General features: G+C 35.0%; 4 protein-coding genes across 4 annotated transcripts in view; 2 read left to right on the top strand and 2 right to left on the bottom strand.

Annotated features, from left to right (window-relative positions):
• LOC135133086 (regulatory-associated protein of mTOR) overlaps window positions 1–17692 on the bottom strand; it is a 44432-nt gene extending 26740 nt beyond the window's left edge. Inside the window, exons 1-10 of the mRNA XM_064061346.1 lie at window positions 17397–17692; window positions 17245–17347; window positions 16955–17196; window positions 16527–16906; window positions 16381–16481; window positions 15811–16328; window positions 15687–15761; window positions 9229–10340; window positions 9001–9162; window positions 8801–8948 (exon numbers count right to left, since the gene is read on the bottom strand). Coding sequence (XP_063917416.1) covers window positions 8801–8948; window positions 9001–9162; window positions 9229–10340; window positions 15687–15761; window positions 15811–16328; window positions 16381–16481; window positions 16527–16906; window positions 16955–17196; window positions 17245–17347; window positions 17397–17552 — 2997 coding nt within the window. The 5' untranslated portion in view covers window positions 17553–17692. The remainder of the gene's footprint in view (window positions 1–8800; window positions 8949–9000; window positions 9163–9228; window positions 10341–15686; window positions 15762–15810; window positions 16329–16380; window positions 16482–16526; window positions 16907–16954; window positions 17197–17244; window positions 17348–17396) is intronic.
• Window positions 17693–17795: 103 nt separating this feature from the next.
• LOC135133088 (DNA polymerase alpha subunit B-like) lies at window positions 17796–19614 on the top strand. The gene has a single exon (XM_064061348.1). The coding sequence runs from the start codon at window positions 17811–17813 to the stop codon at window positions 19587–19589; it is 1779 nt and encodes a 592-aa protein (XP_063917418.1). The 5' UTR covers window positions 17796–17810; the 3' UTR covers window positions 19590–19614.
• Window positions 19615–19635: 21 nt separating this feature from the next.
• On the top strand, window positions 19636–23130 carry LOC135133087 (vacuolar protein sorting-associated protein 11 homolog). The gene is made up of 6 exons (XM_064061347.1): window positions 19636–19735; window positions 19785–19853; window positions 19903–20076; window positions 20157–20353; window positions 20408–20666; window positions 20713–23130. The coding sequence occupies exons 1-6, from the start codon at window positions 19721–19723 to the stop codon at window positions 23086–23088; spliced, it is 3090 nt and encodes a 1029-aa protein (XP_063917417.1). The 5' UTR covers window positions 19636–19720; the 3' UTR covers window positions 23089–23130.
• On the bottom strand, window positions 23077–23784 carry Mrps21 (mitochondrial ribosomal protein S21). The gene is made up of 2 exons (XM_064061354.1): window positions 23320–23784; window positions 23077–23266 (listed from the first exon to the last, which is right to left on the bottom strand). Exons 1-2 carry the CDS (start codon window positions 23464–23466, stop codon window positions 23150–23152), a joined length of 264 nt encoding a protein of 87 aa, XP_063917424.1. The 5' UTR covers window positions 23467–23784; the 3' UTR covers window positions 23077–23149.
• Window positions 23785–24199: the final 415 nt, after the last annotated feature.

Raw genomic sequence — 24199 nt, forward strand, 5'->3', positions numbered from 1 at the left:
GGGAAATTGATAAATTGAACAATCAAAACATCTAAACATCTGAATTCGATAAATCAAGAAACAAAAAAAATTGAAAAATTTAAAAAAAAAAGAAAAATTAAAACATCGAAAAGTTGAAAAAAATTAAGAAATCGAAGTATAAAACTGTCGAAAATTTGAGAAATCTAAAGTTTAACGAAAAATTGAAAATCCAAAAAGTAAAAAGTAACAGCAAAGAATCAAAAAAGAAAAATTCGAAAATCTAAAACTTGAAAATCGAAAAACTGAAAAATCGACAAATCGAAACTCCAGAATCTAAAAAAATTGAAAAATCGGATTACTGAAAAATCGAAGCATCGAGAAATAGAAAAAAAATTGAGAAATTGAACAATCAAAACATCCAAACATCTGAATTCGATAAATCGAAAAATAAAAAAAATTGAAAAATTTTAAAAAAGAAAAATTAAAACATCGAAAAGTTGAAAAAAATTAAGAAATCGAAGTATAAAACTGTCGAAAATTTGAGAAATCCAAAGTTTAACGAAAAATTGAAAATCCAAAAAATAAAAAGTCGAGAAATCGAAAAATCCAGAACGTGAAAAATCCAAAAATTGGGAAATTAAAAAATTGAAAAATTGGGAAATCGAAAAGCCGAAAAATTGAAAAATCTGGAGCCTGAAAAATCTAAATAATAAATAATAATAATAATAATAACATACACAAATTCAAAAACTGAGACAATAAAAACATCGAAACATCCGAATCTCGATAAATTGAAAAATCGAAAAATAAAAAAATTCGAAAAAAAGAAAAATTAAAATATACAAGAACTGAAAACTCGAAAAATTCACAAATCGAAATATATACAAAACAGTCGAAAATTGAAAAATCTAAAGTTTAAAAAACGAAAAACTGAAGAATTGAAGAACTGAAAAATTGAAACTGCGAATTCGAGAAACGGGAAAATAAAAAAAAATGATATTAATCGAAAAATCGGAAAACTGAAAATTTAACAACATCAAAATTTGAAAAATTGTAAAATAGAAATACTGAAGAACTGGAAAAAAAATCTAAAATTTAAAACATTGAACAATCGAAAAATCGACAAATCGAAACTCCAGAATTTAGAAAAATTGAAATCGAAATCGAAATCGAAACATCGAGAAATAGAAAAAAATTGAGAAAGTGAACAATCAAAACATCCAAACATCTGAATTCGATAAATCGAGAAATAAAAGAAATTGAAAAATTTTAAAAAAGAAAAATTAAAACACCGAAAAGTTGAAAAAAAAAAATAAAAAATCGAAGCATAAAACTGTTGAAAATTTGAGAAATCTAAACTTTAACGAAAAATTGAAAATCCGAAAAGTAAAAAAGGGGTGGAAACCCAAAAAATTAAAAAATTTGATAATCGACTAACTGGAATCGATTGGCCTGAAAATTTGAAAAATTGAATAAACGAAAAATTGGAAAATCGAAAGATACAACAAAAATTAAGGAAATGAAAAAACAAAAAATTGTGATATAAAATCGAGAAAATGAAAAATAAAAAATCAGGAAAATGCAAAATAAAAATCGGGGAGTTGAAAAATTGAAGGGACGGAAAATTGAAAAAGGGCACAATTAAAAATCCAGAATGTGAAAAATGGAAAAATGAAAAAATTGAAAAATTTGGAAGTCGACAAATTCTAAAAAATTGAAAAATCAAAAATAAAAAAACGAAAAAGTGTATAATAAAAACTTGAAAAATCTTAAGAATCGAAAAAGTGAAAAATAAAAAAAAAATATGTATTATGAAATAGAAATATTTAAAATTAAAGAAATTGGAAAATCGGAAGACTGGAAATCCAAAAACTGCAAAGTGAAAAATTTAAAAATTGAAAAATGGATGAACTGAAAATTCAAAGCCTGAAAATTTGAAAAATTGAACAAATGAAAAAGTGTAAAACACAGAAAATAAAGGAAATGAAAAAACGGACAATTGTGATATAAATCGAGAATATAAAAATTAAAAATTCCCCACATTGAAAAATAAAAATCGGGAACATGAAAAATTGAGAAACTGAAAATTCGAAAAATTGAACAAACGAAAAATTGAAAATTTGTGACATAAAATCGAGAAAATGAAAAATAAAAATCGAGAACTTGAAAAATTGAGGAAACGAAAAATTGAAAATGACAAAAATTAAAAACTGAGAATGTGAAAAAACAAAAAATGAAAAACTGTAATATCGAAAAATTGCAAAATTAAAAAATTGCTAATCGAAAAATTTAAAAATTGGAAAATCGACGAATTGGAATCGATTAGCCTGAAAATTTGAAAAATTGAATAAACGAAAAATTCGAAAATCGAAAGAAACAACAAAAAATTAAGGAAATGAAAAAACAAAAAATTGTGATATACAATCGAGAAAATGAAAAATAAAATTCGGAGAGCTGAAAAATTGAGGGGACGGAAAATTGAAAAAGGGCACAATTAAAAATCCAGAATGTGAAAAATGGAAAAATGAGAAATTGTAATACTGAAAAATTGGAAAATTTGGAAGTCGACAAATTGTAAAATTTAAAAATCAAACATAAAAAAACGAAAAAGTTTATAATAAAAACTTGAAAAATGTACAAAGTGAAAATCAAACTGGAAAATTTAAAGAAAAATTGCTAAAAACCTGAAAATTTGAAAAATTTAATAAAGGAAAATTGTGATATAAAATCGAAAAAGTGAAAATTAAAAAATCGAGAAAATGAAAAATAAAAATCGGACACAAAAAATTGGAAAAGGGAAAAATTAAAAATGAGAAACTGAAAAATCGAAAAATGAAAATCTGTAATATTGAAAAATTGCCAAATTGAAAAACTGATGCTAACCGAAAAATTGAAGGAACGAAAAATTGAAAATTTTGGAAGTCGAGAAATTGTAAAATTGAAAAATCAAAAATAAAAAACGAAAAATTACAAAATGAAAACTTGAAAAATTTTAAGAATCGAAAAAGTGAAAAATCAAAAAAAAAAAAAAAGAAATATGTATTATGAAATAGAAATATTTAAAATTACAGAAATTGGGAAATCGAAAAGCCGAAAAATTGAAAAATCTGGAGCCTAAAAAATCGAAAAATTGGGGAACTGAAAAACTGAAAAATCGAAACCTTGGCAAGTCGAAAATGGAAAAATAAAAATATAGATTAATTGAGAAATCGGAAAACTAAAAATTCAGAAACGTCAAAACTTGAAAATTGAAAAAATTGGAAAATTGAAAAATCGGAAAATTCAAAAATTGAAAAGCACCGATAAATAAAAAAATGAAAAACCGATAAATCGAAAAATCGAAACATTGAAAAAATCAAAAACTGAGACAATCAAAACATCGGAACATCCGAATCTCGATAAATCCAGTTCTCAAAAAATTGAAAAATCGAAAAATAAAAAAATTCGGAAAAAAGAAAAATTAAAATATACAAGAACTGAAAACTCGAAAAATTCACAAATCGAAATATATACAAAACAGTCGAAAATTGAAAAATCTAAAGTTTAAAAAATTGGTCTAAAGAGTTTAGACAGTACTTCCCTCGCTGTCGGAAACGTGACGACTGCATGCCTATTATGTTTTTTTTTTCGCAGTGGATTTCAAAGAATTCGGTTTTGTAGTTCCTGATTAAATCAATAAAATATATTTACGCATTCATTAATTTTTTTGAGTCACTCTGTATATGCAAATCCAATAAATATAAATGGAGTGATAAATGACAAGTACAGACTCATCATATTTTGTACATTTTAGATATGATTTATTCGGCAAACTTTCAAGCTGACGTCATCAAGTTTTTGGAGGGGATAAGCAAATATATTTTGACTAGACATTTATTATGCTCTTTATGACCTTAAAACATCTGCAAGATTTCAGAGCATTCGGTTTTGTAGTTCCTGATTAAATCAATAAAATATATTTACGCATTCACTAATTTTTTTGAGTCACCCTGTATATGCAAATCCAAAAAATATGAATGGAGTGATAAATTACAAGTACAGACTCATCATATTTTTACAGTTTAGATAGGATTTATTCGGCAAACTTTCGAGCTGACGTCATCAATTTTTTGGAGGGGATAAGCAAATATATTTTGACTAAACATTTATTATGCTCTTTAGAACCTTAAAATCATCTGCAAGATTTCAAAGCATTCGGTTTTGTAGTTTCTGAGTAAATCAGTAAAATAAATTTACGCATTCATTAATTTTTTTGAGTCACCCTGCATATGCAAATCCAAAAAATATGAATGGAGTGATAGATCACAAGTACAGACTCATCATATTTTGTACATTTTAGATATGATTTATTCCACAAACTTTTGAGCTGACGTCATCAAGTTTTTGGAGGGGATAAGCAAATATTTTTTGACTAAAGATTTATGATGCTCTTTATAGCCTTAAAACATCTGCAACATTTCAAAGCATTCTGGTTAGCAGATTAAAAATTAAATTTCAAAATGTTGTTTTATAATTTTGATTTTTTTTCCAAAAATCTGGACGTTTCGGGTGAAAAGTCGATTCGGAGTTGTAAACTACATGTGTAGGACTATGTTATTTTATACAATTGAAAACCCATTTACTATGTACAATTTTGAAGTGACGTCATCGCATTAGTGGTGGGGATGATTAGACAAATTTTGGTTAGCGTTTTACCATCTACATGATATTCTTAATATAAGTACAAAATTTCACAACAATCGGTCGAGTACTTTCGGAGATTATCTGTCTAATAAAAATCCGGGACAACAGACGGACAGACGGACGGACAGACGGACAGACGGACGGACAGACGGACAGACGGACAGACGGACGTACAGACGGACAGACGGACAGACGGACAGACAGACGGAAATGGGAGACCTATTTCTTCGTCTTCTAGGGGTCATGAAAGATCGAGAAAACGTAAAAGTAGAGAGTCGGCCGACGGACTCGATTACAATACTTCCTTTGCTTACGCTCGGGAAGTAAAAACGAAAAAGTGTATAATAAAAACTAGAAAAATGTACAAAGTGAAAATCAAACTTGAAAATTTGAAGAAAAATTGCTAAAATCCTGAAAATTTGAAAAATTTAATAAAGGAAAAATTGTAAAATCGAAAGAAACAACAAAAAGTAAAGGAAATCAAAAAAAGGAAAATTGTGATATAAAATCGAAAAAGTGAAAATTAAAAAATCGAGAAAATGAAAAATCGAAAAATGAAAATCTGTGATTATTGAAAAATTGCCAAATTGAAAAACTGATGCAAACAGAAAAATTGAAAATTTTGGAAGTCGAGAAATTGTAAAATTGAAAAATCAAAAATAAAAAACGAAAAATTACAAAATGAAAACTTGAAAAATCTTAAGAATCGAAAAAGTGAAAAATAAAAAAAAAAGAAATATGTATTATTAAATAGAAATATTGAAAATTAAAGAAATTGGAAAATCGGAAGACTGGAAATCCAAAAACTGCAAAGTGAAAAATTTAAAAATTGAAAAATGGATGAACTGAAGAACTGAAAATTCAAAAAATCCAGAAATCGAAAAATGGAGAAATCCAAACATCAAAGAATCAAAAAAGAAAACATCGAAAATCTAAAACTTAAAAATTCAAATATAGCAGAACTGAAAACTCGAGAAATCGAAAAATTTAAAATTTTAAAAATTGAAAACTTGAAATATCGAAAAGTTGAAAGATTGTGAAAAGCGAAAGTTCAAAAAACGAAAATTGAAAATCCAAAAAGTAAAAAGTCGAGAAATCGAAAAATCCAGAACGTGAAAAATCCAAAAGTCGAAATACTAAAAAATCCGAAAATTGAAAAATTGAAGAATTGGGAAATCGAAATGCCGAAAAATTGAAAAATCTGGAGCCTGAAAAATCGAAAAATTGGGGAAGTGAAAAACGGAAAAATCGAAACCTTGGCAAGTCGAAAATGGGAAAATGAAAAAATAAATTAATTGAGAAATCGGAAAACTGAAAATTCAAAAACGTCAAAACTTGAAAATTTAAAAAATTGGAAAATTGAAAAATCGGAAAATTAAAAATCGAAAAACCGAAAAGTATAAAAAACGAAAAACTGATAAATCGAGTTCTCAAAAAATTGAAAAATTGAAAAATAAAAAAATTCGGAAAAAGGAAAAACTAAAATATACAAGAACTGAAAACTCGAAAAATTCACAAATCGAAAACAGTCGAAAATTGAAAAATCTAAACTGAAAAATCGAAACTGCGAATTCGAGAAACGGGAAAATAAAAAAATATATATATTAATTGAAAAATCGGAAAACTGAAAATTTAGCAACGTCAAAATTTGAAAAATTGTAAAATAGAAATACTGAAGAACTGGAAAATCAAAAAATCCAGAAATCGAAAAATCTAAAATTTAAACAATTGAAATATCGCAAAATTGAAAAATAGAGAAATCCAAACATCAAAGAATCAAAAAAGAAAAATTCGAAAATCTAAAACTTAAAAAAATTGAAAAATCGAAAAACCGAGAAAACCAAAAATCGAAACATCGAGAAATAGAAAAAAATTGAGAAATTGATAAATCGAGAAATTGAATATCAAAAAGAAAAATTAAAACATCGAAAAGTTGAAAAAAAAAAATTAAGAAATCGAAGTATAAAACTGTCGAAAATTTGAGAAATCTAAAGTTTAACGAAAAATTGAAAATCCGAAAAGTAAAAAAGGGGTGGAAACCCAAAAACTACGAATTCGAGAAACAGGAAAATAAAAAAATAAGATATATTAATCAAAAATTCGGAAAATTGAAAATTTAGCAAGGTCAAAATTTGAAAAATTGTAAAATAGAAATACTGAAGAACTGGAAAATCAAAAAAATCCAGAAATCGAAAAATCTAAAATTTAAAACATTGAACAATTGAAACATCGCAAAATTGAAAATGGAGAAATCCAAACATCAAAGAATCAAAAAAGAAAAATTCGAAAATCTAAAACTTAAAAATCGAAAAACTGAAAAATCGACAAATCGAAACTACAGAATTTAAAAAAATTGAAAAATCGGATAACTGGAAAAATCGAAACATAAAAAAATTGAGAAATTGATAAATTGAACAATCAAAACATCTAACAAAAAATTGTAATATAAAATCGAGAAAATGAAAAAAAAAAAAATCAGGAAAATGCAAAATAAAAATCGGGGAGTTGAAAAATTGAGGGGACGGAAAATTGAAAAAGGGCACAATTAAAAATCGAGAATGTGAAAAATGGAAAAATGAGAAATTGTAATATTCAAAAATTGGAAAATTTGGAAGTCGACAAATTGTAAAATTGAAAAATCAAAACCAAAAAAAAACGAAAAAGTGTATAATAAAAACTTGAAAAATATACAAAGTGAAAATCAAACTTGAAAATTTGAAGAAAAATGGCTAAAAACCTGAAAATTTGAAAAATTTAATAAAGGAAAAGTTGTAAAATTGAAAGAAACAACAAAAAATAAAGGAAATGAAAAAACGAAAAATTGTGATGATATAAAATCGAAAAAGTGAACATTAAAAAATCGGGAAAATGAAAAATAAAAATCGGAAACAAAAAATTCGAAAAGGGAAAAATTAAAAATTGAGAAACTGAAAAATCGAAAAATGAAAATCTGTAATATTGAAAAATTGCCAAATTGAAAAACCGATGCAAACCGAAAAATTGAAGAAACGAAAAATTGAAGTTTTGGAAGTCGAGAAATCGTAAAATTGAGAAATCAAAAATAAAAAACGAAAAATTACAAAATGAAAACTTGAAAAATCTTAAGAAGCGAAAAAATGAAAAACAAAAAAAAAAGAAATATGTATTATGAAATAGAAATATTGAAAATTAAAGAAATTGGAAAATCGGAAGACTGGAAATCCAAAAACTGCAAAGTGAAAAATTTTAAAATTGAAAAGTGGACGAACTGGAAATTCATATCCTGAAAATTTGAAAAATTGAACAAATGAAAAATTGTAAAACACAGAAAACAAGAGAAATGAAAAAACGGACAATTGTGATATAAATCGAGAAAATAAAAATTAAAAATTCGCCACATTGAAAAATAAAAATCGGGAACATGAAAAATTGAAGAAACGAAAAATTGAAAAATCGAAAGAACCAACAAAAAACAAAGGAATTGAAAAAATGAAAATTTGTGACATAAAATCGAGAAAATGAAAATTAAAAAAATCGGGAAAACGAAAAATAAAAATCGAGAACTTGAAAAATTGAGGAAACGAAAAATTGAAAATGACAAAAATTAAAAACTGAGAATGTGAAAAATCGAAAAATGACAAACTGTAATGCCGAAAAATTGCAAAATGAAAAAATTGCAATTCGAAAAATTGAAAAATCAAAAATAAAAAAACGAAAAAGTTTATGATGAAAACTTGAAAAATGTCAAAAGTGACAATCAACCATGAAAATTTGAAGAAACGAAAATTTGAAAAATCGAAAGATTAAAAATTGAAAAACTTAAAATTCGAAAAAGTGAAAAATAAAAAAAAAAGAAACATGTATTGTAAAATCAAAATATAGAAAATTAAAGAAATTGAAAAATTGGATGACTGGAAACCCAAAAACTGCAAATTGAAAAATTTCAAACGTGGAAAATCATGGAATTGAAAAATCAAAGCCCGAAAATTTGAAAAATTGAATAAATAAAGAATTGTAAAGAGAAAGCAACAACAAAAAAAATAAAGAAATTGAAAAAATGAAAATTTGTGACATAAAATCGAGAAAATAAAAGTAGAAAGTCGGCCGGCGGACAATATTATTGTAAATTTTGGAGATGACGTCATCCCATTGATGGTGGGGACGATTAGCCACTTACCTTGACACTACCATCGTCCGAAGCGACCATCAGCATCGCGACGTCGTGGGCGTTGATCCATTCCAAGGCCGTGATGCGACTAGAGGAGAACTTGGCGGACTTGTTATGACAAACGGTGGTCTTGGCGCCCGTGCCCCAGTCCCATATTCTGGAACAACGGGATTAAATAAAGCGAATGGTAGGTATCATGGCGGTTGTACCCGAAATGGTCCTTCCCAGCGACGGCGATCTGCTGGTCGAATGGGTGGAATTGTAACACACTGGGAGGCAAAGACGTCCGAGTATTGAAAACTTGAGACTCGAGTTTCGCCGACTGGATCCGGGAGGTCTCTTCTAGCGCTTCTTTACGAATATTGTTATTCCTGTGCCAAAAAAAAAAAACACCAAAAAAAATTAGCTTTAGCCGACTCAGCACTGGGTTCAATCACCTCGTGTACCTCCAATCTTTCTCGTAAAATACCGCCGACTCCACGTCCATCATGGCCCCCTTTTTTTTCGACTGTGCAAACCTTTTGCAAGCCCACTCTATGAACTTCGTGCCCACCAGCGGCTTCCTCTGCTTCATTTTCACGTCCGTTTCCTCGTTGATGATATTCGGGTGTATTTTCCTTCCTCTGCTCCCTAGTGTCCTGGTGTACTTGGGTATATCGGCTGCGGGGTGCAGCGTCGGGGGGCTCTCCCCCGACAAGTAGTTCCCCCTATTGGGACTCGGGGGCAAACTCGCACACCTATTATCCGCAAACTCCCTCGACTCCTTCACTTTAGCAGCGATGTGTTTCGTAATAGTCTTACACATGCTCTCCACCTCTGGATGCGGATCGCTCTCCAACATACACAACGCATCCCAGATCTTCATATATATCGACCCGTACCCCAACCCCGGCAACGTCCCCAGACTCCCCGTATGACTCAACGAACTCTTCATGTGTCCCATGTTATTAATCGACGAACTCGACGACACCCTCTTCATCTTATCCATCCCATCCTCCGACGTGCGCAACCTATCCCTACTCCCCGTGCGCTTCAACCCCGGCGACGCCACCACCTCCTGCAAATTACTGAGCGTCTCCTTCATGGCTAGCGTAAGAAAAACGTGCTCGAAGGCGATGACGACCCACTGCAGCGCGTTGACTAGCTCCTTGCGCACCAGGTGACTCATGTCGTTGCTCACCCTCTTCACCAAGGTCATCACGATGGCGTGGTCGATGTTGTTGGCGTGCTCGGATCGCTCGGTCACCGAGTTTATGAAAGTGCCCAAAGCGTAGACGGCGGCGGCGCGCACCTCGGGGCAGGGGTCGTTCAACAGGCTGTAGAGCTTCTCGTGGGCGATGTCGCGGACGCCCGTCCAGCGGGCGTTCTCGTAGTGGTCCCACAGTTTACCCAAGCAGATGGCCACCCACTGGCGCAGCTGCGAACTGGGGTCGTTGAGCTGCTCCAAGCAGATGCTGACGAGCGAGCCCTTCAAGGCCGCCTCTTGGCCGTCGTGGAAGTTGTTGACGATGGAGGCGAGGACGAACGCCGACTGGGTGCGGTACTCAGACTGGAAGCAAATCATTAACAAAGAGTTAACTTGGTGTTGACGTTGAAGCTGCTGTTCCCGCTGACGTTGCTTTTAGAGCTGAGAATTGTAGTAATTTATAAACTCCGTTATCTGCACATATTAAGAAAAAAAAAAGGGAAAATGTAGACCCGCCCACCCACCCTATCTCGATTGTGATGATTTTTTTAATTCGTCGTGAGTCAAGAGGGCGGAGCCTAACTGCAAAATCCTTATTTCTTTACGAGAAATTAAAAAAAAAAAAAACAAATGATAAGCCCCACCCATCCGTCTCGATCTCAATCGTGATGAATTTTTCATTCGTTGTCAGATCGAGGGGCGGGGCTTAATTGCAAAATCCATATTTGCCTCCAAGAGTTTACCATTTTAAACATGTTTTAAGGTTTTATATTTTGCCTTTTTGTTTTCTTATTATACGTAGTATTCTTTGAAAACACGATACTCAAAACCATGTTTTTAATTTCTTGCAAAGAAATAAGTATTTTCAGTTAAGCTCCGCCCCCTTGGTTCTTGGCGAATAAAAAAAAATTATCAAATGGAAAATTTGTATAAGGAAATATGGATTGAGAAGTTGAAAAATCGAGAAATTTGGAGATTTAAAAATATCAAACTGAAAAATGAAAAAAATATGCAAATTACAAAATTGAAAAATTACAAAACTAAAACTGGAAAATCAAAAAAATGAAATATTGAAAATCGAAATTTTGAAAACTTAAATATCAAGAAATTGCAAAATTACAAAATTGGATTATTGTAAAATTGAGTAATTACAAAATTAAAAATCGAAAAATGGGAAATTATGAAATTGAAAAAATAAAAAAAAAAAAAATGAAAAATCTAAACAATGAAATTCGAATAATAAAAAAATATATAAAATTAATTACCAAATTGAAAAATTGCATAATTGTGAACTCGTAAATTTATTAACATGTAAAAAAGAAAAATTGCAACATTATTAAATTTGAAAAAATGAACAATTTAAAAATGAAAAATCGAGAAATTGAAAAAATATTAAACTAAAAAATCAAACAAATTGTAAAATTACAAAACTGAAAAATCGCATAATTTTAAAATTCAAAAATTCAAAAATCGGACAATTGTGAAATAGATTAATTACAAAATTGAAAAATCGAAAAAGGGAAAAAAATGAAATCCGAAAATCAAAAAATTAGAAAATCGAAACAATGAAATTCGGATATCTTTAAAAACGGAAAATCAAATTTAATTTTAATTTTTCAAGTTTTGGGTTTTCCGTTTAATTATTTTATAAAACTTCCGTTTATAGAGGTATCCGAATTTCATTGTCTCGATTTTCTAATTTTTGATTTTTAATATTTGAAAATTTCAATTTCCAATTTTCCAAGTTTTTGATTTATCAATTTCACAATTTGGCACTTTTACGATTTTTCAGTGTTGTAATTTTTCTATTTTACAATTGTCTGATTTTACAATTTTTCCATTTTAAAACTGTACGAATTTTCAGTTTTATATTTTTACAACTCAACACTTTCTCAAGTGTCCATTTTTTAATGAATCAGTTTTTCAAAATTTCCAATTCCTCGATTTTCAATCGTTCGTTTTAAATTTAATAGTTTGCAATTTTTCGTTTTCATACTTTGATAAATTTCCAGTTTACACTCATCAAATTTTTTAATTTCCTAATTTTACAACTTTTCAATTTCTTGATTTTTAATTATTCCAAATTTCAATTTTTAATTTTTCAATTTTTTTATTTTTCCGTTTAATTCAATTATGTGGTTTTTAATTACTCAATCATTCAATTCTTGTTTTCTCAATATTTCGAAATTCATGGTTTCGATTTTTCAATTTTTTGATTTTTAATTTTTCAAAATTTTGATTTTCAATTTTTCAAGTTTTTGATTTTCATTTTCACAATTTGGAAATGTTTCGATTTTTAAATTTAGTATTTTTCAATTTTACACCTTACTGGTTTTTCAATTTTTCCGTTTTAAAATTATTCGATTTTCAATTTTACAATTATCCAATTTTGCAGTTCTGTAATTTTGCAATTTTTTGATTTGCCAGTTTTATATTTTTACATTTTTCGATTTCTGAATTGTCCGATTTTTAATGAAGCATTTTTTCAATTACTCGATTATTGTTTGATTTTTTTTTTTATTCAAAATTTCAAAGTTAATTTTACACGTTTTCGATTTTTCATTTTCATAATTTTTCCCAATTTTTCGATTTTTAAATTTTTATTTTTCCAAATTTTCAATTTTGTAATTTTGCACTTTTTTTGTTTTTCAGTTTTAATGTTTTACAACTTTTTCAATTTTCCGATATTTCAGTTTCGGGATTTTTCAGTCATTTTGATTCTTCAAATTCTCGACTTTTCAATTTTCCCATTTCTCGATTTTCACTTTTTCGATATTTCGAACTATTTTGGGATTTTTCAGTTTTTTGATTTCTCAATTTTTTGATAAGTATGTCGATTTTTCGATTTTTCACTGTTGTAATTTTTCTATTTTACAATTGCCTGATTTTTCAATTTTTCCATTTTAAAACTGTACGAATTTTGTTTTATATTTTTTACAAATCATCACTTTTTCAATTGTTCATTTTTTTATGAATCAGTTTTTCAAAATTTGATTTTTCAATTATCGGAATTTCCAATTCCTCGATTTTAAAATCGTTCGTTTTGAATTTAATAGTTTGCAATTTTTCATTTTTGCACTTTGATAAATTTTCCAGTTTACAACTATCAAATTTTTTAATTTTGTACTTGTACAACTTTTCAATTTCTTGATTTTTAATTATTCCAAATTTTAATTTTAATATTTCAAATTTTTTATTTTTCCGTTTAATTGTTTTACAATTTTCGTTTTTAAAAGTATGCGGTTTTCCACTTTTTCGATTTTACCCTTTTATGATTTTTCAACTTTCCAATTTTACATGCGGTTTTTAATTACTCAATTTCTCAATTTTTCTAATTCTTCGTTTTTAAAATTTTTCGTCATTTCAATTTTTTGATTTTCGATTTTTCAAAATTTTTAACTTCAATTTTTCAACTTTTTGACTTTTCATTTTCACAATTTGGCAATGTTTCGATTTTTAAATTTAGTATTTTTCGATTTTGCAACTTACTATGTATCTGGTTTTGCAATTTTTCCGTTTTAAAATTATTCGATTTGTCAATTTTATATTTTTACATTTTTCGATTTCTCAATTGCCAATTTTTAATGAATCATTTGTTGAATTACACGTCAGATTTTCGAATTTCTCAATTATTTTTTGATTTTTTTTTTTTTTATTCAAAATTTCAATGTTAATTTTACACGTTTTCGATTTTTCATTTTCATAATTTTTCCCAATTTTTCGATTTTTAAATTTTAATTTTTTCAAACTTTCAATTTTGTAATTTTCCAATTTTTTTGTTTTTCAGTTTTAATGTTTTACAACTTTCGCAATTTTCTGATATTTCAGTTTTGGGATTTTTCAGTAATTTTGATTCAATTTCTCGACTTTTAAATTTTTCCATTTCTCGATTTTCACTTTTTCGATATTTTTAACTACATATCTTGGGATTTTTCAATTTTCCGATTTCTCAATTTCTCAATTGTCCGATTTTTAGTTAATCATTTTTTTAATTACACGTCAGATTTTCCAATTTCTCGATTATTTTTTGATTTTTTTTTTTTAATTCAAAATTTCAATATTAATTTTACACGTTTTCGATTTTTCGTTTTCATAATTATTCCCAATTTTTTCGATTTTTAAATTTTTATATTTCCAAATTTTCAATTTTGTAATTTTGCAATTTTTTTGTTTTTCGGCTTTAATGTTTTACAACTTTCGCAATTTTTCGATATTTCAGTTTTGGGATTTTTCAGTAATTTTAATTCAATTTCTCGACTTTTCAATTTTTCCATTTCTCGATTTTCACTTTTTTTTTTAACTACATATTTTTGAGATTTTTCAATTTTCCGATTTCTCAATTTCTCAATTGTCCGATTTTCAGTTAATCATTTTTTTAATTACACGTCAGATTTTCCAATTTCTCGATTATTTTTTGATTTTTTTTTTATTCAAAATTTCAATATTAAGGTTACACGTTTTCGATTTTTCGTTTTCATGATTTTTCCCAATTTTTCGATTTTTAAATTTTTATTTTTCCAAATTTTCAATTCTGTAATTTTGCAATTTTTTTGTTTTTCAGTTTTAATGTTTTACAACTTTCGCAATTTTCCGATATTTCATCAGTTTTGGGATTTTCCAGTAATTTTGATTCAATTTCTCGACTTTTCAATTTTTCCATTTCTCGATTTTCACTTTTTCGATATTTTTAACTACATATTTTGGGATTTTTCAATTTTCCGATTTCTCAATTTCTCAATTGTCCGATTTTTAGTTAATAATTTTTTTAATTACACGTCAGATTTTCCAATTTCTCGATTATTTTTTGATTTTTTTTTTATTATTCAAAATTTCAATGTTAATTTAACACGTTTTCGATTTTTCGTTTTCATAATTTTTCCCAATTTTTAGATTTTTAAATTTTTATATTTCCAAATTTTCAATTTTGTAATTTTGCAATTTTTTTGTTTTTCAGTTTTAATGTTTTACAACTTTCGCAATTTTCCGATATTTCAGTTTTGGGATTTTTCAGTAATTTTGATTCAATTTCTCGACTTTTCAATTTTTCCATTTCTCGATTTTCACTTTTTCGACATTTTTAACTACATATTTTGGGATTTTTCAATTTTCCGATTTCTCAATTTCTCAACTGTCGTATTTTAAGTTAATAATTTTTTTAATTACACGTCAAATTTTCCAATTTCTCGATTATTTCTTATTTTTTTTTTAATTCAAAATTTCAATGTTAATTTTACATGTTTTCGATTTTTCATTTTTATAATTTTTCCCAATTTTTCGACTTTCCAATTTTTATTTTTCCAAATTTTCAATTTTGTAATTTTGCAATTTTTTTGTTTTTCAGTTTTAATATTTTACAACTTTCGCAATTTTCCGATATTTCAGTTTTGGGATTTTTCAGTGAATTAAGCTCCGCTTAATTGCAAAATCGATACTTTCCTACAAAAATTTACTCATTATCTTATCAAAATTTGATTTTCGTGGGATTATTGCTGTCAACCAGAAAAATGTCCCCTCTACTTCAGGGGATTTTCCTTCAAGTTGGCAGCAGTGCACACTACCGCAATTTGATTGGTTGAAAACCCAACGTCAACGGCTTAATTTTTCATTAGGGATATTTGCATAAAATTGGTTGCCAACCAAATCACTAAATCACTAGATTTCATGACCTACTTTGTCTAAAACACCCTGAACGCTATATACTACACTCACCGACAGAGAGGTATCCTGGAGCACCGACAAGAAGTACTTGTGACCATTATCCCTCACCAGGTCCCCCTGACAAGTCTAAATAAACCCAATTAATACCACTGTCAAAATCAAACCCGCAACTTACATTATCCACAGCCAAGATTTTCGCCCAAATGAACACCAACAATGGTCTCAACTCCTTCGCGCTGCTCTGCAACAACTTCAACACGTAGGGAAAAATCCCTACCGACAGAGCGAGATTCACAGCCCACGGACCCAAATCCAGAAATCTCCCTAGTAGTTCCAGCGCCCGCATCCGGTGCACCTGACTCAGCAGCACCTGCAGGACTATGGGCAGCTGCTCCGGGGGACTCCTCTCCTCGCACCCCAGCTCCAGCCACACCTGGAACGCCGTCAGCTGCTCCTCGAAGAACGGCAGATTCCGGAACGGCTCGTTCTTGTTGATGATTCCCGGCAACTGGCCGAGACTGAGGTCGAGCGCCAAATCCCACGCGTTCCACATGGGATGCTGGGAGGTGGGCGGCAGGAGCGGCGAGCTCACGGGGGTGCAATCGCACGATTTGAGTATTCTTTCAGCGAGGAGGAAATTGCGGAAAAGACTGGCGACTAGCAGGTCTTGGCGGAAGAGTTTTTGAAACAAGTCTGAAAGCGGGAGATGAGTAGTGGGGGGCGGGTGGGTGGGCGGGCCGAATACCTCTCTGGAGGGTGTTCCAAGCGATGGTGTCTGTTATTGCTGTGAAAATCCAGTTGAGTTCGCCGAGCATCGTGCGACGATCGGTGATAAGGCCCGGGATTCTGCAAGGAGAAGGTCAAATTTGCCCGCGAATTTGGGGCTCTTACTTGTCAATTAAATCCAACGTGACTTTGGGCACTAGTTTCGAGGTAGACTGTAAAACAAACCATCGTAAGGCGACCTTGATGGGCGTTGTAAGGCAAGACGTGAACAGATCCGCCGGCAGATCTGGGTTCATGGGCAGCACCTCCTTGGCTCCGCACGCCGCCAACTGAATGCAACTCTTGTACGACGGCAGGGGGGCGACGACGGCCGTCTGCCTCGTCTGAGTCGTCGCCTGCTCGTACTCCCGCTCGTGCTGAATCGCGAAGTGCTCGAACGACTCGATAATGATCCCCGCATTCGAGCAATCGTACACGTAAATCGAGGGCGCCCCCATCCACGTCTGTAGATCGTAAATGGACAGAGGAATATATTGCGTGTATGTCTGAAAACGTCAGTGAGCCTCGCACGTTTCACAATCCGGTTGCCTTACTCGATTGAACACCCAGATCTCCCCGTTCTCCGTGGGCTTAGGAACTCCATGACCGTTGTAGTGGAACAGAACGCGTTCCTCTTTGGCGTTTCTGCGCAACGACGTGCACAGTTTTTTTACTTCTTCGGAGGTGGGGTCGAGGGACTGTTTGTAGCGGGCGCGGGGCTGCCACCGCTCGTACTGCGCCTGCAGGTTCTCCCCGATTTTCTGTATGGATTTGGGGGCGGACAGGGTGAGGGGATCTGGAACGTGACCCGGTTAGACGAGCTCGGGGGCGGCGCGGGGCTCACCTATCCAGCACTCGAGGCGGGCGCAGGGCTGCGTTTTGAGCACGTCGGGGGGGTCCACGCCTACGTTTAAGCACAGGACGAGGGCTACACTGACGGTTTTCATCTAAAACGTAACAATAAAAGGGCGTGCAGAGGGACAGGGGACGACTTACGCGCTCCTTCATGCGCCATGTCTGCGTTATGCACTCGACGCCTTCGATGGGCCCCAAGTGCCTGTCTTGCATGAAACTCAGGGGCAAGTCCTTGTCGGAAACTGTCTCTTTTTCGTGCTCGTTTTCGTCGTTGCCGTTCACGGTCGACTCGGTCATGGTCGCGGAAGTGTGTTTAGACGGGTGTTTGCCGAAATTGATTTTAAATTGGTTCGATCACATCAAAAACGAACTCGACACCTAAATTTTAGACGCATGGCACGACAACAGTAGCCATTGTGCTACCAACCGATGCGGGTTCGGGGATTTTTCTGTCAAATAAACGGAACTAATTACAAAAGTCGAAGAAAAATTACAAAAATACAAACATAGAACTTGTTTGGAATTTTCTCATATAAAAAACGTTCGTGATTAAAAATGAACCAAGACTTGATTTGCTCATCACGTAAAACGACTTGTCAAGTTGGGGATTTTTGCTGTCAACTTAGTACGATTTGCCATTGGCAAGCCCCAATTTTCGCGCGCTTTTTCACGTCAACATTTCAATTTGACAAAACCAGCCCGAATTCCACGATGTCAACATCAGAAGACCTCTCGCTCCAGTTCAAAGTGCTCAACGTATCCGTGGCCCCCAGGATCCTCCAGCGGTGCGAAGAACTCTGCCTGGTGCACTCCATCCCTGCGGAGGACTTCATCGACCAATGGCTCGCCTACGCCGCCTCCAATTCGCACGCACTGGCCCCCAGTGTCGACGCTCTGGATCGAATGGAGCGCACCGAGCTCCAGAAGCAACCAAAACCCCAACCAGTCACCCCCCAGTCCCATCGGATGATTATGGAAACAACCCCGATTCACACGCCAGTGCGGCAAAACCTGCAGGTGGAAATGACTGAAAGCCCCCAGAGGGTGGAAAGCACGCCACTAAGTGTGCTTTCAGAGAGTTTCAGCAACCGGAGCGACGCAGGGGCTGCCGTCCACTCGTTCGGAGAATCAACTGACTTCAAAGAGCGTTGCAGCCGGAATTTAAGCATAAAAATGCACAACTCAAGCGTGAAAGGCAAGTACATGCATGAGAAATTTCTGGCGAAAAGGGGCTGTCTGGATGCCATGTCTGCATGGGTCGTTGGCGATATTTGCAGACGCCACAGTCTCGAATTGAGTAAGGAGAAGCTTAAACAGTACTCGGGGGAAATGACGATTTGCGGACGGATTTGTTCACAAACGCAAGGCAAATTAGATGAGAGTTCGATTTTTTGCGAGGGGCTGCTGGAACCTTATAGAGGCCAACGGGTGAAACTCAATTTGAATAAAATCAAAAACGTGCGACTGTTTCCGGGGCAAAGTGTCGCTCTTAGTGGCAATAACACCAAAGATTGGTTTAGTGTGGCGGAGGCGTTCACTGTGGCCCCCTTACCTCCATCGCAAGCCCCTAATCTAGAAGAAACTGTTCAGATAATGGTGGCAGCGGGCCCGTTCACTGTTCCAGAAAACTTACTATATGAACCTCTGGAGCCCCTTTTAAACCACGTACTGGAGTCCAAACCCAACATTTTGATTTTAATGGGACCGTTCTTGGATGCAGGACACCCCCACCTGGACGACTTATGTGAAAGTTTCGACACCTTCTTTGAAAGTATTATTGACAGAATCATGCAACGGGTTCCCGGGGGTATGAGCGTGGTGTTAGTGCCGTCACACAAAGACGCCCACAACCACGTCGTTTTCCCTAGTCTACCCTACTCTTTGAAGAGATCGTACGACAACTTGTATTTAGCCCCAAATCCGTTCATGCTTGACGTGGAAGGCGTGGTGATCGCGGGGTCCACGGCAGACGTGCTCTTCCACCTAGGCAAAGTCGAGTTTGCAAAAGGGGCCTTCCAGGACCGAATTGGACAAATAGTGTGGCACATTTTCAACCAGAGGAGTTTCTACCCGCTGCACCCCCCGAACTCGGAGCTGCGAGTCGACTACCAACTCCTCGAACAACGCGCGATGCTGGAGAAGGCCCCCCACGTCATGATCCTTCCGTCAAACTTCAGACACTTCGCCAAGGTCATGGAGAACTGCGTGATTGTCAACCCCGAACGGCTAACGAAAGGCAGCGGCGGGGGCACCTTTGCCAAAATCGAGGTTAGGGCGGGCCCCAAAGACAACAAAGTGTGCGAACGGGTGTCTTGTTCGATAATTCGTGTATAGTTGAATAAAGTATTCAAGTTGTCAATCTAGGGATTTTTCAGTTTTCACGTCTCAAATGTCACTCTGTTTTGACACATTCAACAAAATGTCAACACCGTGGGGTTAGCAACAAATCGTGAAAATTCACCGAAATGGCATTCCTAGAGGTATTTCAACCCATTTCGACTAGTTTTTGCCCTAAACACGTTGTTTCAGTGGCGCAAGTTCCACTTCTTCGACCTCAAGAAGGACGTCGACGAGGGAAAAATCGCCGAACTTTTTAAGGTAAAGGGGCGTATGGTGGCGTTGTTTTGGGGCTGATTTGTGCTTTCAGGAGTCGAAAGTGACGGTGACGTCGAGCGGGAACAACCACATAGTCCTGGGGGACTCCAACGGACAGGTTTTTTTATTGTCGCGGTCATGGCACGTCAGAGTCTTCAGGGCGTACGAAATGACCATAGAACTAGCCCATCAGCTACGAAACTCGCCGCTGTTGGTCACTGTCGGGGTAAGATTGAACTTTCGCCAACACACTTGAGTGGCTGTTTACCCGTACTAGCTTGAAACTGTGATTATTTTTACTTTAAGCAAGACGAGCCCGGGATCAACCCCCTGATCAAGGTGTGGGACACCAGCAGGTTTGACAAGAACGGCATACCCTATTGCTGCCGCATCTCGCGGGCCATCCCCGGAAATCGCCCTGTACATGCGTCGTGTTTGTGCGTCCACGATGGGCTGCAGTTGATGGCCGTGGGTTTTGTAGACGGCTCTCTAGTTTTATACAGGTACTAAGTAACAACTCAACAAAATAAAAAAAAACAATCAATTGAATCATTCAGGGGCGACATCACCCGAGACCGCAGCTCCAAGCAAAAACTCCTGCGGGACGCCAGCTCGACCGTCACGGGGCTCGCTTTCAAGACCACTTCCACCAACATTTTCCTCTTTCTGGCGACCGACAGTTCCGTCATTGTTTACAACATCACCCACAAGGACAAAGAAGTTAAGTTCCAACTGGACAACATCGGCTGCGGCAAGAAATGCAGCGTCTTGGCGGAGTCCATGGTCGAGAGTCACTTCATGGTGGGCCGCAATGACGTAAGTAGCCCCCTTGTCAAACCCCAAGTGACAATTCGCCCCCCAGGCTATCTACTGCTACACAGCCGACGGTCGTGGTCCCTGCTACGCCGTGGACGGCGAAAAGGTCATGCTAGAGTGGTTCCGCAGCTACCTCGTCATCATTTCTAAAACCAGCCGCCCTAGTTTGTCCATTCCCGAGAACCAACCGACTATCCAAGGCGACTTAATCACGGTTCTTGACATCCATAATAAATTCATCGTGTTTACAGCAACCGTGAGCTCCATCAGAGCCGTACTGAGCGAATGGGGCGCCTTCTATATTCTCGACAAAGACAACCGCTTATACCACTTAGACGAAAAAGACTTACAATCAAAATTGTCGCTTCTGTTCAAAAAAAATCTGTATGATGTAGCCATACGGATCGCCAAATCGCAACAGTACGACTCCGACGGGTTAGTAAATATATTTAGACAGTACGGGGATCATTTATGCGACAAGGGGGACTACGTGGGGGCTATCGAACAATACATTAAAACGATCGGGAAATTGGAGCCGAGCTACGTAATTCGAAAATTCTTGGATTCGCAACACATCGAAAAATTGACGATGTATTTGGAAGCGCTACACAAGCAAGGACACGCGACCGAAGACCATACAACATTACTGTTGAACTGTTACACCAAACTCAACAACACTGTCGGTCAATCTAATAGCTTGAAGGAGTTCATTTTGATGAAAGAGGGCGACTTGAACTACGACGTGGACATAGCGATCAAAGTATGTCGACAAGGAAGTCCCGCAGAGGCACTAATGTTAGCCAAAAAACACGAAAAACACGACTGGTACATCAAACTCCAAATAGAAGACCACCAGAAGTACGTGGAAGTGTTGGACTACATTTCCAACTTGAATTTTGAAAACGCGGAACTCTTCATGAAAAAATACGGAAACATTTTAATTCAAAACGCCCCGTATGAAAGCACCCAATTTTTGAAACGACTTTGTACCAACTACAAATCAAACAATTCCCTAGATAACTCACTGATAGGTAGCTTTGACTTAAACCAAAAGTCGGACCCAGAGGACTATATTCACCTTTTTTTGAACAACTCGGAGCGTTTGGTTGAGTTTTTGGAATATTTGATTAGCGAGGGCTGCATTTTGAGCACGCCGGTATACAACACACTGCTAGAGCACTATTTGCACGTCTGGGGGAACTTGGAAAACGTCTCAGAACGTAACAAATACGCCCAAAAGACACTCAAACTCCTACAAAACCCCGACATTAAATACGACAAAAGTCAGGCTTTGGTTGTCTGCCATATGCACTCGTTTAGCGACGGAATTCTCTACCTATACGAAGAACAAAAACTCTATCAACAAATTCTGAGACACCACATCTCCAAAAACGACGCTAGTTCGATTTTGGCGTGTTGTCGACGTTTCGGCCACCAAGAACCCACCTTGTGGGTGCAGGCGTTGTGGTCTTGCGTCAGAGACACCAAAAACCCGTCGATCGACTTACTCAACGAAATCTTGACTGTTATAGCCAAAGAGAGACTGCTGTCGCCCCAACTAGTCGTAGACGCTTTGGGTACAGGCAGCGCCGACATCACACTAGGACACATCAGGTCGTACATAGTCAACGAGTTGCAACAAGAGCAAAAGAAAAGCAAAGAAATTTCGGAGTTGACTCAAAACTATAAGAAAGACACCGAGAAATTGAAGGAGCAGCTGGAGACTCTCAAGAGTGGGACTATAGTGATTCAGGGCTCGAGGTGCGCCGCTTGCCATCACCCCCTCGAACTGCCCACTATACACTTTTTGTGTCAACACAGCTACCACCAACACTGTTTCCAGAGCTTCTGCGAGGAGGAAAACGAGTGTCCTGCGTGCCAACCCGAAAATAAGAATCTACTAGAGCTTTTGAAAGCGCGAGAGTACAATAAGGATCTCCACGAGACGTTTCATTCCCAATTGGAGAAAGCGCACGACGGGTTTTCAGTAGCGGCTGAGTATTTCGGCAGAGGGGTTTTTAATAAGTATAAAGTGATTCGGGACGACGTCCCCGAGAAGGCCATTCCTGAGAAAAAACTAATCATAGAGCCGGAAATCAGAAATTACGGGCTAGGGGCGGAGGCTAGGTTAAGACAGTCGGAACGACAATCGGGACAAGTGCTCATTCCGATTCCCGAAGGAAGGATACGCCTGCAGGAGACTCGCTACAGCTCGTCCCTTGAAGCCAATATAAGTTACGTCCCGAAAAATTACGAAACGCGGAAGCGAGATTACAGTGTGGATGTCGCCGGCACGAATCCGTTTGAGAGCGAGTACGACGAAAGCAAAAACCCTTTCGCCAAGGACGAGGAAGAGGATTTTGATGAGAATAACCCATTTAGGGATGATTGTGATAAGAATTCTAATCCATTTTATAAGTAAGGCTATGTATTAAGTAACAATAAATATGTATGCTTAAGCTTACACATCTCACTATGTTGGATTACGGGTTGCCGGGGAAGGGCTCCATCCGGTTTTTCCGGAGCACGAACTGGATTTTGCGGTCCATGTCTTCGTTGTAGATGGCTTTGCACCGTTCAAAATTAATGCGGCGGCGGAACTAGACCCAAATTGGTTATTTTTGCTAGCAATTAATATAAAATTATACATTACCTGGAAGGGTTTTTCGAAAAAGCGGGTCCGTCGGAATTGGTCCAAAATTCCCTCGCGCCCCAAAATTCGGTTCAGGATGCGAAAAGCCGCCTCTACGTCGTTGTTCTGGACAAAAACGGTCCGTGCGATGAAACTTACGTGCCGCATCCTGGGGGCACTAAAGTGAGGTTATGTTTCCTAGTTACAAAAAGACGTGAGTTATCGTTGCAAAATGAGCTGGCGCGTTTTAGTACAAACGGATACTGCCGTTTTCGCTCCTATTATTTTTTTTATTATTATTATTGTTATTACTATTGTTAATTTGTGAAAAAATTAACCAAGAAATTGTGCTCTTTTGCAATTGGTGTAGTCGCGTCACGTGACTCACTCATAACGTCAATCATTGGTGACATTCCGGCGGCGCGTTTGAATTTCGCATTTTCCTAGCTGTCTGACGCCTAATTTCTGTCCGGTCACGGCCAACTGTATTAATACATATGGCCATCCCAATTCGTATAAAAAGTTGATTCTTTGACGTTTCCAAAATCGTTAATCAGGCAACGACATCTGTTGAGTACAATTATGAACTTGGTTGGCAAATAATTGTCAAAATGACGTTTTAAAATATCACGTTTTTCTGAAAGTGTAGATAATGGTACAAGAACATTAATGATATTACTCCTACTATTTAGTTTTGAAATAAGATAGATATATTTTTACAAAACGAAAATTATTTAACAAAAAGGAAGGTACATATTCATAATTTTAAAACTTTTCTGCTGGTAGGTTTGTTACAAATCGTTATTTTCTTCAACCAGTCTGTTTGTTCCAAACAAATATTATCAATAACTGGTTTCACCGTTGCTCGAATAATTATATCACAAACTCTTGATTTATGTTC

The sequence above is a fragment of the Zophobas morio genome, unplaced genomic scaffold (genome assembly GCF_036711695.1).
Source record: "Zophobas morio isolate AGI-343-1 ecotype UQ-CSIRO unplaced genomic scaffold, CSIRO_AGI_Zmor_V1 ptg000021l, whole genome shotgun sequence".
Taxonomy (NCBI): Eukaryota; Metazoa; Arthropoda; class Insecta; order Coleoptera; family Tenebrionidae; genus Zophobas; species Zophobas morio.